This window comes from Aethina tumida, chromosome 2 (genome assembly GCF_024364675.1).
Source record: "Aethina tumida isolate Nest 87 chromosome 2, icAetTumi1.1, whole genome shotgun sequence".
Classification (NCBI taxonomy): Eukaryota; Metazoa; Arthropoda; class Insecta; order Coleoptera; family Nitidulidae; genus Aethina; species Aethina tumida.
Window position 1 is genome coordinate 5,759,072 of NC_065436.1, and position 18,826 is coordinate 5,777,897.

Consider the following 18,826-nt stretch of genomic DNA (forward strand, 5'->3'; position numbering starts at 1 on the left):
ATAAAATTTAATTATATGAATTTGAATTATTATTATTATTATTATTATTATTATTATTATTATTATTATTATTTTTATTATTATTATTATTATTATTATTATTATTATTATTATTATTATTATTATTACACATTTTAAAAATCTGTCAGATGTCAATTGTTGTTGATATTTCAAATATGTTTCATGCCCTGAAAATATTTATAATAACTAAACTAACAATTTGAGATATCCTGTATACATATTTAGTTTTTTTTACATAAGTAATAAAACAAAAAACAAATTTTTATAATATTTTGATTAAATACAATATGTTTGTTCTAGCATCAAATAAATATATAAAACAAAAACAATGTCATTTATTATTGAAGAAACAAGAGCAGATATTTGTGTTATTAATGGTTAATAATCTCAAAATTATAATAAATCACTATATGATTAATCCTGTCACATTATTTTTTTATTTATTATACAAATATATGTATTCTGACACATTTAACTTATTTGTTATTTATATTAGTCGATATATCATTTTCCTGTTACAACACATATATTTTTGTCTAATAAATAAAAATAAATATTTGATTCATTTTAATTTTTTATATCTAAATAGACATTAATAATGTAGTTTTTTCTCGAAAAAATAAAACGGGAAAAAAGTGGTAAATATTTTAACTAATTTTCAATGTTTAAGGGTTTTAAATGACACAAATTTAAAATGACAATTAATAAAATATTATTCTTTGGAAAGACTACTGTTATTCATTATTAAAAATTGTTTATTTATAATATTATAGTTACTTATTTTATTACTGATACTTCTATATCTTTTTTATTAAAAATTTTCACTTATTTTCCATTTTTTTTATAAATTTTAAATTTAGAAATTAATTAGAGTTATTTAAAATATTGTTAATAATTTAGAATACTTATTTTTAAATTAATTACTTATTATTTTGTGAAGGCTGAGATATCAGATTAATTATTTAAATTTCTATCGTTTTTAATATCGTTCACCAATTAAAAATAATAATATTTACAATTGTTATAATCTAATTACAGAAACTGTTACTCTCAAAAAATCAAATTTAAAATTATTTATCCATAATCTATATTTTTTTTCAATTTTAATTTATTTTTGAAAAATTTTACGTTTTAATATTTATGTAAGTTTTTAATTTTTTTTATTCTTATACCTATAAAAATATGAATACCTAATTTTTTTACAATTTCAATTAATTTTTGAATAGTTTGAATATCTATATTCAATATCAATTTTTAACGACTTTTTTACTATTGATTTACTTCTCAGAATTTAATTGTTTCCATATATTCTGCGAATTCATTAACATCAATTATTATGTTTTTTTTAATTTAATTTTTTTTTTCCAATTTTCAACAATATTATTTTGTCATTTTCAACAACACTTCAACTTTTACTTCATTTTTTAAGTTGTGAGCTTCAATCACTCTTAATGATTTACTATTCATTAGATTATTTAAACAGTTTTTATAATATCAAACTTAATAATATTATAAACTTTTGCCAATAAAATCACTCAATGTTTAAATGACAATTAGTGTATAATTTTTTATTTTTTAAATCTTTTTTACAATATTAAACCAATTAAATTGTACGTTTCTAATTACTCAACAATTTTTATTTTACATACTTGTTTTTAAATTATTTTACTTTTTAATAGTATTTTCCACTTTTATTTAAATTATAATTATAACACATTTTATTTCTCACAACTTATTTCAACATTTTAAATTAGCATTTGAAATTTAAATCACATTATCCCAGTTTTATAATAAAAATTCAATATTTGAAATATTATTCAACATTTTTAATGAAATATTTTAAATAATATAGTGGATATAATTAAATTGACTTATTCTGTATTTGAATGTCATAAAAATCATACAGTTAACCACTAATTAAAAAATACTATTAAACGGTTTTTATATTTTTGATTATTTAAACTATTATTTTATTATAAATAAGAAGTTTGATATTACATACTTTTGCCCTTAAAATCTGCCTCGTTATTTTTTTTTTAATTTTTTTAAACTTGTTTATGCTTAAATTATATTTTTATAAACTTTTTGATTTCAATATTTTCAATATTAAAATATGTAATTAATTAATTTTTAATCAGTTTAATTAATGAAAATAAAACATTTAATCTCAAAAATTTTAATGCCAAATCAAATTTAAATACCTTAAATCCATATATCTATTTTTTTTTCCAATTTCAATTAATTTTTGAAAACTTTTACTTAGTTTAAATAGCTACATGAGTGTTCAATTTTTTTGAATCTTCTTATATTAACGAAAGATTCAATATCAATTTTTAATGACTTTTTTACTATTGATTTACTTTTCAGAATTTAATTCCTTTCATTTATTCTGCAAATTCATTAACATAAATTATTAAGTTTTTAAATTTTTTTTCAATTTTTAACAATATTATTTTAATCATTTTCAACAACTTTTCAATTTCTACTTCATTTTTTACATCATCATTAGATTATATAAACAGTTTAGATAATAATCAAGTCTGATATTATAAACTTTTGCCAATAAAATCTCTCTTTGTTTAAATGACAATTATTGTATAATTTTTAATTTTTTAAATCTGTTCATATTTTTATGTCTAAATTATACTTATATAGACTTTTTGATTTCAATATTTTTTACAATATTAAACCAATTAAATTGTACGTTTCTAATTACTCAATAATTTTTATTAGTACGTACTTGTTTTTAAATTATTTTACTTTTTAATAATATTTTCCACTTTTATTTAAATTATAATTGTAACACATTTTATTTCTCACATTATTCAACATTTTTAATGGAATATTTTAAATAATATAGTGGATATAATTAAATTAACTTATGCTGTATTTGAATGTCATAAAAATCATACAGTTAACCTCTAGTTAAAAAATAACACATAATTAACAACACATGACATAACATGAATAATAAAACTTTCGCTCAATTTATTTTAAGGAACGCTAGGTATGTTACAAGAAACAATCTACAACCTTGAACAATCTAAAACCCTGAAATTGCAATAAAGAAAGTTAATTGCAAATAGTTTAAGATTAGCTAGATATTAGTATAAAAGTATAAAATGCCAGAAACCCTTTCTGAATAACATATAAACAATAATTGTTGGTTTTAAAGTAACATTCAAGCAGTAAATGTTACAGAAAATATTCTCGATATAAATAAACATTTTAAGACCGTCCATTCATTCAATATTGAACTATTGAACGACTGACTGGGTGTGTCCCGATCCCTTGACGATTCTCCTCCAGCATCGCCAGTCAGGAGCGCGGTCGTCGAACCCTTCGAAAGGGGTAAACCGGACACACACCCCTTTCCCGGGACGCCGTCGCCGCACCGGGTCATGGGGTAAAGGTTGTCGGCCCTCTTACTGCGAACTGTACGGAACGATTTCGGCGACAGGTATTACTATTATTAAAGGTTTTTCAATAAATAACAGAAATAGATGCTGTTGTGCATCGTCTCATTCATAGTGTTATTTTGACTGCGGCCGAACGGAATAGTGTCATCGCTGAAATATTTTTATAAATACCTTCGCGTCTGTGGCGAATTTATATTAGGAATGGGGCGATCGAGAAATAGGTCGACCAATATATCAGACATCAAAATACACACAACAATATAGATGAGACTGTGATGCCGACGATCGACAGATTAGTCAGGGTTATGCACCAACGCCACAAAAACATTATTTTCTTTTACTATTATGCACTATTAACTGGATGCAAATTAAGGATTTGGCTCAAAATTGAATGAATATTGATGCACTGAAGTAATAATATATTTAGTATCCACATTTTGCTTATATTCATCAAATAACTGTTGAGTACCAACTTGAACAGGACCAAAAATATTAAGAAATGTAAGAGTATAAGAATGGTTTCTCTATTTGGTCATGGTGATATTACGTTTTGAGATGGAATCTCTTTTGAAGGAAGTACAGACCTACACATTTGTGATGGTTATAAGACTGCAATAGCAAATTACTTAGTCACAGCTGTTGAAGATAATGGTAATGAAATGCTGGACCCTTATTTAAGAATACCAGCATATTCTCTGAATTAGAAAATTTTTGATATATCAGTGTTAAGATAATCAAAGATAAGATTTTATAGAGTAAAAAGGAATAAAAACAAACCGTATTTGTAATATTTCATAAAACTATGTTAATTATACCTAAACTTGGCTTGAAACATGAAAAACATGGAAAGATTTTAGAAAAAAAACAAAATCCACCTCGAAAGTAATCTTTCTGAGACAGTACGTAAATACGTTTTTTAAGAATAAATGAAGAGTTTCTGATGTATATATTGATCAATAAAATGGAAATTTTGTCAGGTCTATTAAAATATATAAATAATTAATAAATATCACAAAAAAATATTCAATAATGTGACATCTATCATAACAGAAAATATTAGTTAACTTTTAAATAACAAAAATGACATATTTAATTATAAAAATCATTCAACATAATTCTTTAACACTCTAAAATTATTTGAACTTCACCCCATTTTATGAACAAACAGTTTGGTTTCATTTTTTTTTTCTTATTTTAAATATTTATTTAATATTTTATATTTTATTTTGATATATGTATTAACACAGAATTTCCTTTAATTTTAATTTAATTTTGTGCCTCATATTTTGATAGATGTGATATTTTTACTAAAGGCAAAATTAAATTCTTTCTAAGGAATGTATTGAAAATAAGGCATTTTAAAAAATAATTCTTTACCATTCTAAAATTGTATGTCATTCTTCATTTTCATGATAATTCACCATTTTTATTACAAACAAAATATTTGTTTTATTATATTTTTATTTTTTTATTTTAATTATTTGTTTGTATTATATATTTGTTATAATATATTTTATTATTATTTTAATTTTTTTTAATAAAATATTCCTTTAATTTATTTCTTCCATTTATCTTGGTAAATTTGATTAATAAAACAAACATTTTTATTAAAAATAATTCGCAATTTTTATTGTGAAGACAAAATTTAATTTTCAATATTTTAATTTCTTTTTTGTTTTAAATACTTTTAAAATATTTAAATTTATGTTATAAAAATTTTATAATAAAATACTCCTTTAATTTATTTATTTATTTATTTTTTTCACGTATTTTGGTAAACTAATTAATAAATATAACCTTTTTTTATTAAAAAAAATTCCTTAAAATTTAAATTTTTTTATAGAATTAATTAGAATATTCCTTTAACTTTTTCTTCACTTTTTAGTAGATATGATATTTTTACTAAAAACAAAATTAAGTGCTTTCTAAGAAATTAATTGAAGTAAGTAATTTATTCTCATTTTTATTATTTGAATTTATTTTAGAATTTGGTTTTCAATATTATAATAATAATATATTTTTAATATAATATTCCTTTAATTTATTTATTTTTTTCACTTATTTTGGTAAATTTGATTAATAAAATATTTCTTTTTATAAAAATAATTCTTAAAGGTTTCCTTTATTATTAATTTAATTTTAATTTAATTTTTTTCACATATTTAGATATATATGATATTTTTACTCACTACAAAATTAAGTACTTTCTAAAAAGTGTATTGATAATAAGACGTATTTAAAAATTATTTTTTCTCATTTTTTCTTTGATAATAATTCACCACTATTATTATGAACAAATAATTTGGTTTCCAATATTTCTCATTTTTTTATATTAGATATTGATTTATATATATATATATATATATATATATATATATATTAATTTTTTTAATAAAATATTCTTTTAATTTATTTTTCCACTATATTTGGTAATTATTATTTAATTCTGATTTATTAAAAATATTCTACAAAATTTGGAAAATTTTTAATAATAGAATATTCCTTTAATTTTAATTTCATTTTTTTTTTTCTCATATTGTATTAGATGTGATATTTTTCCTAAAAATAAAACTAAATACTTTCTAAAAAATGTATTGAGATAAGACATATTAAAAAATATTTTTTTTAAATTATAAAATTGTTTAAGCATATGTTATTCTTCTTTTCGATGAAAATTCACCATTTTTTAAATATTAATTGCTAAGAAATATATTAAATTTTTAGTGAAACATTTTTTAAAATAATTAAAATCAATTCTTTAAATTTTCTAATTTTAAAATTAAATATTTATTTATATTGTAAGTTTATATTATAATATCTCTTATAATTTTAAAATTACTCTAGTATAATGTTTTTTCAAACAATATAATTTTCAATAACTTTCATGTTTTTATATTAAATATTTAATTTTATATTTTTAATAATTTTCTTAATAAAATTTCTTTTTACTTCAATTTTTTTTAATTATTTTAACACGTTTCATGATTTTTTTTTATTATTAGAAAACATTTTAAGTTTTTCCATATAAAATTAATTTAAAATTAAATATTTTTTAATATAATTTGCATATTATTTTTTTTTTTTTAATTAAGAAAATTTTAATTAACTTAAAAAATTATTTCGACACTTGCAAATTTAGGCATTTACTTTCTACTTTTATCAACTTTTCCAGTTATTAATATCCAATACTTTTCTAACTAATTTTTAGGAAAGAGAATCTGAATTATTAATAAACTCTACAACAACCTTTTTAAACTTTTACTTCTATTCAATTATTCAATTATGTTTTCATTAATTTAACATTTTCAATAACCTTTTTGAATCAGCTATTATTGTTGACGCAGTTTTTGAAATTATAGTTCTATAATCTCATCTATAACAAATTTCGACGTACTTCTAAAATTTCAACAATTGAAAAATATATTTAGTGAAGTATTATTTGTATAAGAGATGTTTTTTTAACTTTCAAAATTTTATAACTAACAAATTTTAATTTAAATATATATTTTACAGAGATATAAGAATACAAATTATAATTGTTAGTGTCACCAACAATATACATGTTCATGTTTACAGTAATTATTTCATGCCTAGGACGTTAGAAAAATTAGGCTTCATTAAAACAAGTGAGAAACGAAGCTAACTAGGAACTATGAAATCCAATTCCGCCAGCTCCATGAAAATTGTATTAATTCCACAATTACACAACTTTCGTCAGCTCATGGCGAACGAAATTTAATTAACTGCCAACCTTAATTAAATAACAGTGTACGAGAGACAGAGTGAGGCGGTCCCGTATTGCGAAACACGGTCCAGCCGTGTCTGCGTATGCCGACGTCTAAATTTGCAATGTCCCGGTTATTCCGGGGCGCCGACGCCTCTCCTTAGCGCCAACGCCGACTTAAGGAAGGGAACAACTGCTCTTTCGTCGCGCTAATTAAAAATAACGTGCGGCACAGTTTTGTGCCGAACATTTTGTAGTGTGTGGAACGACAATGGTTTGGCGTTGTTTCAGCGTCCCATTGTAACGGGCCATTGTCGTTATTTCGAACAATCCGAACGCTCTCTCTAATCCAAAGCTTCGGCTGGCGCAGTTTTAATCAACGTCTCCGCCAGAAGGATAATGTCGGAGGCGGCGCAGTTCGCTTTAATCCGTCACGTACGTGTGGAAAACGGTTCGTCTGCCAAAGTTAATAATCTCACCTTACACAGATTTATTTTGGATACCGTACACGACGCCGGATTAAGTTTGACGTGGCCGACGAAAAAGTTTTGTTTTATCGTTAAGGGGTAACTAATACCGGTGGCGCATAATAATAAATAATAATAATAAGCTTTGTATGAAACGGTTCTTACCTGTCGCACACGTTCTCGGAGTACGCGTATTTCTGGATGATTTGGAGGGGTGGGATTGATGCATCCTCCTGCGAGTTGAGGGAACAGTCTCCTTGGTCGTAGATGCCGATGCCTAGAAAAAAAAAATAATTGTTTAGGACATTTTTATTACAAATATATATATATATATATATATATATATATATATATATATATATATATATATATATTAATTAGTGCAGAATTATTTTATAAAAGATTTAAATAAACTCTTTCATTCTTCATTTTAAATACAAAAAGACATTTTAAAACTGTATATCTCATTCTTCATTTTCATGATAATTCACCACTTTTAATATGAACAAAATATTTGTTTTAATATATTTTTATTTTTTTTATTTTAAATGTTTATAAATTTTATATTATTATTATATAGTTTATTATTTTAATTTAAAAAAAAAATATTTCTTTAATTTATTTTGGAAAATTTGATCAATAAAATAAACTTTTTTATTAAAAATAATTCATTAAAATAATTCGCCATTTTTATAGTGAAAAAAATTTTTAAAATATTAAAATATATGTTTTTACTTTATATTTATGTTATAACATATTATTTTAAATATTATAATAAAATACTTTACTTTTGTTATTTATTTATTTCTCGCATTTTGGTAAACTGATTAATAAATAAACTTTTTTTATTAAAAATAATTCCTTAAAATTTATTTTTTTCAAACAAAGTTAAGTACTTTTTAAGAAATTAAATGAATTAAAAATATTAAAAAATGATTTTTAATGATTCACTATTTTTATTATGAATTTGGGTTTCAATAATTTTCAATTTTTATTTTAAATATTTATTTATGTTTTTATTTTGTATTTTTTATACCATAATAACACATTATTATTTTATTTTTTTTAATATAATATTCTTTTTTTTCACTTATTTCAGTAAATTTCATAAAAAAAATTCTTTAAAATTTTAAAAACTTTAATATAATACTAAAAAATAAAAAATTTTTATAGAATATTCCTTATTACATTATATATTATTTTATTTAGATAAAAATTCACCATTTTGGTTAGATTTAAATAAACTCTTTCATTCTTCATTTTAAATACAAAAAGAAGTTAAATGAATGAGTTAAAAATATGATAAAAATGATATTAAAGGAAAAAATACATTAAAATTACATAATACAAAAAAAATCTTCTTCATCAATGTCTTTGTGTGTAACGTAAATTAATATAAGTGAAACGTATAAAAAATAATAAAAATAAAACCTAATCGAAATTTTAAAATGAAAATCATAGACGAACGCATAAAATTTACAATAAAATTTATATAAAAATTGAATAAATTGTTACTAAAAGGTGTCTGAAGAGAAAATTATCAATAATTTATAGTAACAAACAAATATTTATAGAAATGAGAAATATTACAATTTTTAAAATTATAAAAATTCTATTAAAATATTTGATCATTCTTAGTTAACAATTAATAAAAAAATATAATTTGTCACTACACCAAAAAATACTACAAAATTATTTCATTTACAATAATATTTAATAAATAAAAAACATATAATCGACTTTTAGACAATGACCAGACAGAAGACTGTGACTTAATCCTTTTAAAAAATAATAAAAATTGTATTAAAAAGATATCTGATGAGAAATTTGTCAATAATTTATATTAAATGATAAGAAACAAACAAAAAATGATTATAAAAGGATAAATATATAATGAAATACATATGTATAATTAATATAAATATAAATAAATTCTTCACAAATATGTTGTAAAACAATAAAAAAAAATATGAATTAATATAACTAAAACTTGATTATTTTTAAATTTAAAAATTCTAAAAAGTTATTTATAAATATGAATTATTACTTAATTGTCACTACAACAAAAAATACTACAAAATTCTTTCATTTACAATAATATTAAATGAATACAAAATATTTTATCGAATTTTAGACAATATCTGACTTAATCCTTTTAAAAAAAGAATAAAAATTGTGTTAAAAGATATCTGATAAGAAATTTGTTAATAATTTATATTAAATGATAAAAAACAAATAAAAAAGGACTGTAAAAGTAAAAATTTATAATGAATTATGTATGTAAAAGTAATATAAAATAAAATAATTTGTGAATTTACAAAAATTTTGTGCTAAACATATTTTTAAAACTATTTTTAAATTAAAGAAATTCTATTAAATGATATTTGATTAGAATCTTGTTAACATTTAATAACAAAAATGAATTATTACTTAAATGTCACTACAACAAAAAAATATTGCAAACAAAAATTGATTATGAAAGAACAAATATACAAATATATATGTAAAATTATACAAATATATATGTAAAATTTATATAAAAATAAAATAAATTGTGAATTTTCAAAAATTTTGTACTAAATATATTCTTTACAAATATGTTGTAAAACTATAAAAAATTAATATAATTAACTTCTTACAAAATTATTTTTAAATTATAGAAATTGTACTAAAAGATATTTGATTAGAATCTTGTTAACAATTAAGAATAAAATATGAATTATTACTTAATTGTCACTACAACAAAAAATACTACAAAATTCTTTCATTTACAACAATATAAAATGAATAAAAAATATTTTATTGAATTTTAGACAATAACTGACTTAATCCTTTTAAAAAAATAATAAAAATTGATTCAAAAGATATCTGATGAGAAATTTGTTAATAATTTATATTAAATGATAAGAAACAAATAAAAAAAGACTGTAAAAGTAAAAATTTATAATGAATTATGTATGTAAAATTAATATAAAATAAAATAATTTGTGAATTTACACAAATTTTGTACTAAACATATAAACATAACATATAAAAATTCTATTAAATGATACTTGATTAGAATCTTGTTAACAATTAAGAATAAAATATGAATTATTACTTAATTGTCACTACAACAAAAAATACTACAAAATTCTTTCATTTACAACAATATAAAATGAATAAAAAATATTTTATTGAATTTTAGACAATAACTGACTTAATCCTTTTAAAAAAATAATAAAAATTGATTCAAAAGATATCTGATGAGAAATTTGTTAATAATTTATATTAAATGATAAGAAACAAATAAAAAAAGACTGTAAAAGTAAAAATTTATAATGAATTATGTATGTAAAATTAATATAAAATAAAATAATTTGTGAATTTACACAAATTTTGTACTAAACATATAAACATAACATATAAAAATTCTATTAAATGATACTTGATTAGAATCTTGTTAACAATTAATAACAAAAATGAATTATTATTTAATTGTCACTACAACAAAAAAATATTGCAAACAAAAATTGATTATAAAAGAACAAATATACAAATATATATGTAAATTTTGTATAAAAATAAAATAAATTGTGTATTTTCAAAAATTTTGTACTAAAATATACTTCACAAATATATTGTAAAACAATAAAAAAATTAATATAATTAAAACTTGATACAAAGTTATTTTTAAATTAAAGAAATTGTACTAAAAGATATTTGATTAGAATCTTGTTAACAATTAATAATAAAATATGAATTATTACTTAATTGTTACTGCAACAAAAAATACTATAAAAGTCTTTTATATACAATAATATTAAATAAATAAAAAAACATTTAATTGAATTTTAGACAATAACTGAGCTAATCTTTTTTAAATATAATAAAAATTATATTAAAAGATATCTGATGAGAAATTTATTAATAATTTATATTAAATGATAAGAAACAAAAAATGATTATAAAAGAAAAAATATATAATGAAATACATATGTAAAATTAATATAAAAATAAAATAAATTGTGAATTATTCAATTAAAATTAAAATTTTACTACAAAATTCATTCATTTAAAATCAATATTAAGTAAATAAAAAACATTTAATCGAATTTTAAAAAATAACTGACTTAACCCTTTTTAAAAATAATAAAAGTTCTGCCAAGAGAAATCTAATGAGGAATTTGTTTATAATTTATATTAAATGATACAAAACAAAAAATGATAGAAAAAGAAATAATATGCAAGGAAAAGAAATAATATGAATTACTTATTTAATTTTTATAAAATATAAAATCAGGACTGAAATAAACAGTCCTGAATGAAATGAAGACCCTCTTAAATCTATGTTAAATAAAAAGTATTTAAATTGTTTCCCCTTTACTTTCTATAAAATTTGAACACTTATTTATTTATTTTATATATAATTCTCAAATGTCTTTTTTTTTAATTTAATTTAATAATCCAATATTTTATTTTTTTTTTTCAAATATTTATTAAACATTTCTTGTTTTAATTGTTTATTTTTTAATTCAATTTAACCATTTTTCCCTTAAATTTACTGAAATTTCAATTAAATCCTGCACCAAGCATGCCCAGAATAAACAGGTCGATTTTAAATGAGACATGCCTCCTTAACCCACGTTTAAATTCCACGAATTATTTTCTTTTGAGTACGTACCATTCCTTATCTGTACAAAATTCATTTTACCGAAACGACATCATAATTTCGTTGTATCTAACCCAGTTTCGAAGAACGTGATCACTTCAACTGCACTTCTCAAGGTGCGACCAAGTTTCGAATGGGAGTTTGAGCAACTCATATTTGTTGCTTGCACCCATTATACGGTGCCCGGCGTTTTCACGACCATTGTGAACGGTGTTAACGGATGAGTTTTACGAGCTCTTCTCGGCCAATTTCAGTTACGTCGTCTGAGATGCTGTCACCGTTTTAGTTATGCGACGAACCGTTCAACTATTTTCCTTCATCTTGATTTGTTACCCGGAACATTTTCTTGGCGTGCACGTTTTTTAATTTAGGTTTTAATACGTCCTGTCGTTGCATAATTACGAGGAAAATATTCATTTTTCCGACATAAAATGTTTATTGAAGGTAAAATATTCCAATTTGCATTCGGGAATATAAATTGGATTCGATTCGAGGATTAATTTCGGTTCAAGTGGGCACTTGGTTCGTAACCAAAAGTGAAATCGACTTAGGACCTGCGTTTACCCCAAAGCTCGTTTAAGGACTTTTATTATCGCCGAGTATTTCATTCATGACTGGGCTAATATCGTTTAGTCGTTTTAGTGACTGTAAAAAGTTTTAACCGCAACAATAGCTATGTAAACGTTTTAAACATATTTTTATTATTTTACAATGTTAAATGAAGTTAGAAATTTTAAATGACTAAAATAAAATGAAAAAAAAAAATATAAATGAAGAAATATTCATTGGTTATTATCAACTTTTATTAATATACTTATTAATGAATTTGTCAAAAAAAAAGTAATTTTATATTTCGTATCATGTCAATTTTTGGAATCTCAATTAAAAAAAATCAGCTTTTTTCGTTTTTACATTTTCGTTTTTCGAGTGTTTTCATAATTTTATAAAATTGAACAATAAACATGTCTAATAATGTAATAATTATTAATATTTAGTATTTATGATTAAGTCTAAGAGAAAATCTTTAAATTAGATTGGAATATTAATTATCATATTGGAATTTAAACGTGGGTTAAGGTCAAATCGACCATGATTTAATTGAAATTTCAGTAAACTTAAGGAAAAAATGGTTAAATTAAATTAAAAAAGAAACAATTAAAACAAGAAATGTTTAATAAATATTTGAAAAAATTAAAATATTGGTAAATATTTAAACTATTCATAAGCATAACTATAATTAGACAATGACGTCTTAGTTGATTATCAAATTAATGTAATTAATAACACAATATTAAAAATTTTTTAAGAAGAAAAAGACAAAGATATTTGGGAATTATGTATACAATAAATAAATAAGATTTGTCAAATTTTATAAAAAATAAAGTGGAAAAAATTTAAATAGTTTTCTTTTGACATAGGTTAAGGAGGGTCTCCATTTTATTCAGGACTGTTCATTTCAGTCCTGACCTTATATTTTATAAAAATTAAATAAGTTGAATAAGTAATTTTAGACGAAATCCTTTTTGACTAATTGGGAATAGTTGTCAGTAAAGGGGTTACTTATTCCAAAAAATAAAGTTCTATGAAATTCATTGTGAACAAGACAACCAAATATTGATAATTAATGATAAAGCCTTTAATTAATTTGAATAGTTTTTAGTGTGTTTCACCTAAAACATTTAAAAGCAGTAATGGTTAATTATTTCAGATATTAAAATAATAGTACAATAAAAATTCCTTATTAAAAAAGACAGTCAAATATTCATAGTTATTGATGAAACTTTCGATAAAAAAGAGACTTTGATGTGTCAGGCAGATTTTCAGTCTAAAACTGGAAAAACTACTAAATCGTAGTCATACTAGAAAATTGACAATTTTAGACAAACCAATTTTCAACTTCTTGATGGCACTTTACAATAAAAGAATGATTTATTTCACAGAATTAAACGAAAAAGTGATTAGTAAAGAAGAGATTGAAATACTGATGATTAATGAAGAAGTTGATGAAACATTTGATACAAGAGTTTTTGGTGCCACAGTTTCATCTCAAAAATTAACAAAATTACTTACTACTAAGAAGAAGCAGTAAAAGTAAATTATTCCACACCAAAAAGGTGACACAAATATTGGTTAGTGAAGGGGAGAAGTTCTATGAAAATTCGTTGTAAACAAGACAATCAACTACTGATAATTAATGATAAAACCTTTAATTAATTTGAATAGTTTTTGGTGTGTTTAAACTAAACAATTGAAAAGCCTTCTAGTAAGTAGCACTAATGGTTAATTATTCCAGGCATTAAAATAAAAGTACAATAAAAATTCCTTATTAAAAAAGACAGTCAAATATTCATAGTTATTGATGAAACTTTCGATAAAAAAGAGACTTTGATGTGTCAGGCAGATTTTCAGTCCAGAACTGGAAAAACTATTAAATCGTAGTCATACTAGAGAATTGACAATTTTAGACAAACCAATTTTCAACTTCTTGATGGCACTTTACAATAAAAGAATGATTTATTTCACAGAATTAAACGAAAAAGTGATTAGTAAAGAAGAGATTGAAATACTGATGATTAATGAAGAAGTTGATGAAACATTTGATACAAGAGTTTTTGGGGCCACAGTTTCATCTCAAAAATTAACAAAATTACTTACTACTAAGAAGAAGCAGTAAAAGTAAATTATTCCACACCAAAAAGGTGACACAAATATTGGTTAGTGAAGGGGAGAAGTTCTATGAAAATTCGTTGTAAACAAGACAATCAACTACTGATAATTAATGATAAAACCTTTAATTAATTTGAATAGTTTTTGGTGTGTTTAAACTAAACAATTGAAAAGCCTTCTAGTAAGTAGCACTAATGGTTAATTATTCCAGGCATTAAAATAAAAGTACAATAAAAATTCCTTATTAAAAAAGACAGTCAAATATTCATAGTTATTGATGAAACTTTCGATAAAAAAGAGACTTTGATGTGTCAGGCAGATTTTCAGTCCAGAACTGGAAAAACTATTAAATCGTAGTCATACTAGAGAATTGACAATTTTAGACAAACCAATTTTCAACTTCTTGATGGCACTTTACAATAAAAGAATGATTTATTTCACAGAATTAAACGAAAAAGTGATTAGTAAAGAAGAGATTGAAATACTGATGATTAATGAAGAAGTTGATGAAACATTTGATACAAGAGTTTTTGGGGCCACAGTTTCATCTCAAAAATTAACAAAATTACTTACTACTAAGAAGAAGCAGTAAAAGTAAATTATTCCACACTAAAAAGGTGACACAAATATTGGTTAGTGAAGGAGAGGAGTTCTATGAAAATTCTTTGTAAACAAGACAATCAACTACTGATAATTAATGATAAAACCTTTAATTAATTTGAATAGTTTTTGGTGTGTTTAAACTAAACAATTGAAAAGCCTTCTAGTAAGTAGCACTAATGGTTAATTATTCCAGGCATTAAAATAAAAGTACAATAAAAATTCCTTATTAAAAAAGAGAGTCAAATATTCATATTTATTGATGAAACTTTCGATAAAAAAGAGACTTTGATGTGTCAGGCAGATTTTCAGTCTAAAACTGGAAAAACTACTAAATCGTAGTCATACTAGAAAATTGACAATTTTAGACAAACCAATTTTCAACTTCTTGATGGCACTTTACAATATAAGAATGATTTATTTCTCAGAATTAAACGAAAAAGTGATTAGTAAAGAAGAGATTGAAATACTGATGATTAATGAAGAAGTTGATGAAACATTTGATACAAGAGTTTTTGGGGCCACAGTTTCATCTCAAAAATTAACAAAATTACTTACTACTAAGAAGAAGCAGTAAAAGTAAATTATTCCACACTAAAAAGGTGACACAAATATTGGTTAGTGAAGGAGAGGAGTTCTATGAAAATTCTTTGTAAACAAGACAACCAAATACTAATTAATGATTAATGATAAAGCCTTTAATTAATTTGAATAGTTTTTGGCGAGTTTAAACTAAAAAATTTAAAAGCAGTAATGGTTAATTATTTCAGACATTAAAATAAAAGTACAATAAAAATTCCTTTTTAAAAAAAGACAGTCAAATATTCATAGTTATTGATGAAACTTTCGATAAAAAGGAGACTTTGATGTGTCAGACAGACTTTCAGTCCAACACTGGAAAAACTACTAAATCGTAGTCATACCAGAATTGACAATTTTAGACGAATCAATTTTCAACTTCTTGATGGCACTTTACAATATAAGAATGATTTATTTCACAGAATTAAACGAAAAAGTGAATAGTAAAGAAGAGATTGAAATACTGATGATTAATGAAGAAGTTGATGAAACATTTGATACAAGAGTTTTTGGGGCCACAGTTTCATCTCAAAAATTAACAAAATTACTTACTACTAAGAAGAAGCAGTAAAAGTAAATTATTCCACACTAAAAAGGTGACACAAATATTGGTTAGTGAAGGAGAGGAGTTCTATGAAAATTCTTTGTAAACAAGACAACCAAATACTAATTAATAATTAATGATAAAGCCTTTAATTAATTTGAATAGTTTTTGGTGTGCTTAAACTAAAAAATTGAAAAGCCTATTAATAAGTTAATTAATGGTTAATTATTTCAGGCAATAAAAATTCCTTATTAAAAATGACAGTTAAACTTTAATGACGAATGATGATGAGTTTTTGGTGCCACAGTTTCATCTCAAAAATCTCAAAGATTACTACTAGTAAAAGGCAGTAAAAGGGTGAATTACTCGACGCCAAAAAAAAGTGCCACAAATATACGTTACTAAAGGAAACAGCCAAATATTGCCCGTTATTGATCGAATTGAATTATTCGTTTTTTAATTGTTCGACCGTGTCAAAAGGTCGTCGTCCCCGAATATCGGCCCCCCAATATTTGAACGCAACAACAGGACAAACGTTTTCCAATTCTGAGTGTCAATAATGGGAGAGAAATTCCAAAAAGTCAGATTTATCGTCTGCAAATCTCGTTTCCGGTCCGCGTCGCAAAACTGCGTGTGGGAAGTGGATGTTTGCTTTCTCCTTCGTTAAAAACGCAACAGCGAAAACAAATAAAGAACTGGTCCGTTGTAATACTTTGCACCCCCTCGTGTGTGTGTCCAATCGTTTCCTGCAGTGACATCACTAAATAAACACTATCGAAAATGAATGAATGGATGGGTGGATGAAAATTGATTTATTTTTTAATTGAAGCCAGTCAATGTTATTTCATTTTCAATATCAATAAATAAAAGTACTATGTGGTAGTAAACAGTTACTGGTTTTTGATTGGATTTAAAATTGATTATATTAATTGGAAAAGCAATTATGTAATTAAATGATGTAGTCAAACTAAGTGACACGGAAGGCAGTTATTAAAAAGCACAATGAGCCAGATAAATTACATGAAATGTATAATTAATTTACGTAATTAATGAGTAGATTTATTACAAATAAATACAAACACAACGTAAATATTAATATTTATATTATTACAAAAAGTTTAACAATTTTTGATCGAATATTGTTGGGTACTTACCAACAACAATTATTAATTCTCTGGATGAAAACCGATTATGAATTTGTATAAAAATGATTACAATTAAATTTAATTAATAATTTCGATAATTACAATTAATCATTAAATCATACTTTTTATTTATTAAGCAAAACATACTAAATAGTCAAAGTACAAATGTATTATTTGTTTATATAATGAAATAAATATAAAAAATTCATAGTTAAATAAATAAAAAAATAAAAAAAAATGTTTATTGGGTATTTGCCTTAAATGTATCCAAATATTTTATTAAAATTTAATTTTAAATTTATATAATTTTCGTAAAAAATAAACAGATTAAAGTTTAATAAAAATAACTTTTTTTAATTGATTAAAATAAAAATAAAATGTGTATATAAAATGGAAGGAGCTAATAAATAAATATATATACAATATAAATCTATGATTTACATGTATAATCTATTCAATCAATGTATAAAATATAATATGTATAAAACAATATTTTGTTAATAATTGTAACTAACAAATAGAGATTTGTATGTCGTGAAATAAAATGAATGAAAAAATTTAAGTCTACAATAAATCAATTTTATTATTATTTATTACTTTTTACATGATATTAAGGAATAAACTTAAAATATGGCTAAATTATAATAAATGAAAAAACAAAGGTGATGTAAATATATATTTATATTAAATTGATTAAAATAAAAATAATATATAATAATGAGTTCATAAAATTATTAAATTGTTATGAAAATAAAATGAGAACTATTAAAAAAAATAATATTTCTACAATATTATAATACATATTTATATTCTCATTTTCAATTCAATAAACAGAGTACAAAATAAAATGTGTATAATGAAATACTATTAGATTTTTTCTCAAAACAGATTAAAGGAGTAAATATAATAAGTAAGAAAAATATAACTAAATGTTAGATTGAAGATCAGACAAATGGTAAAATAATTTAATAAACTTATAACGAGTCACTATGACACATTCTCGATAAAT

At 22.1% G+C, this 18,826-nt stretch overlaps 1 protein-coding gene across 3 annotated transcripts in view; it reads right to left on the reverse strand.

Annotated features, from left to right (window-relative positions):
* The window catches only part of LOC109606321 (serine/threonine-protein phosphatase 4 regulatory subunit 1-like), a 245,127-nt gene that overhangs the window by 214,656 nt on the left and 11,645 nt on the right, over nt 1-18,826 (reverse strand). For all 3 annotated transcript variants that reach the window (XM_049963847.1, XM_049963848.1, XM_049963846.1), the window contains one exon: nt 7,797-7,908. In XM_049963847.1, the coding sequence (XP_049819804.1) occupies nt 7,797-7,908 (112 nt within the window). The remainder of the gene's footprint in view (nt 1-7,796; nt 7,909-18,826) is intronic.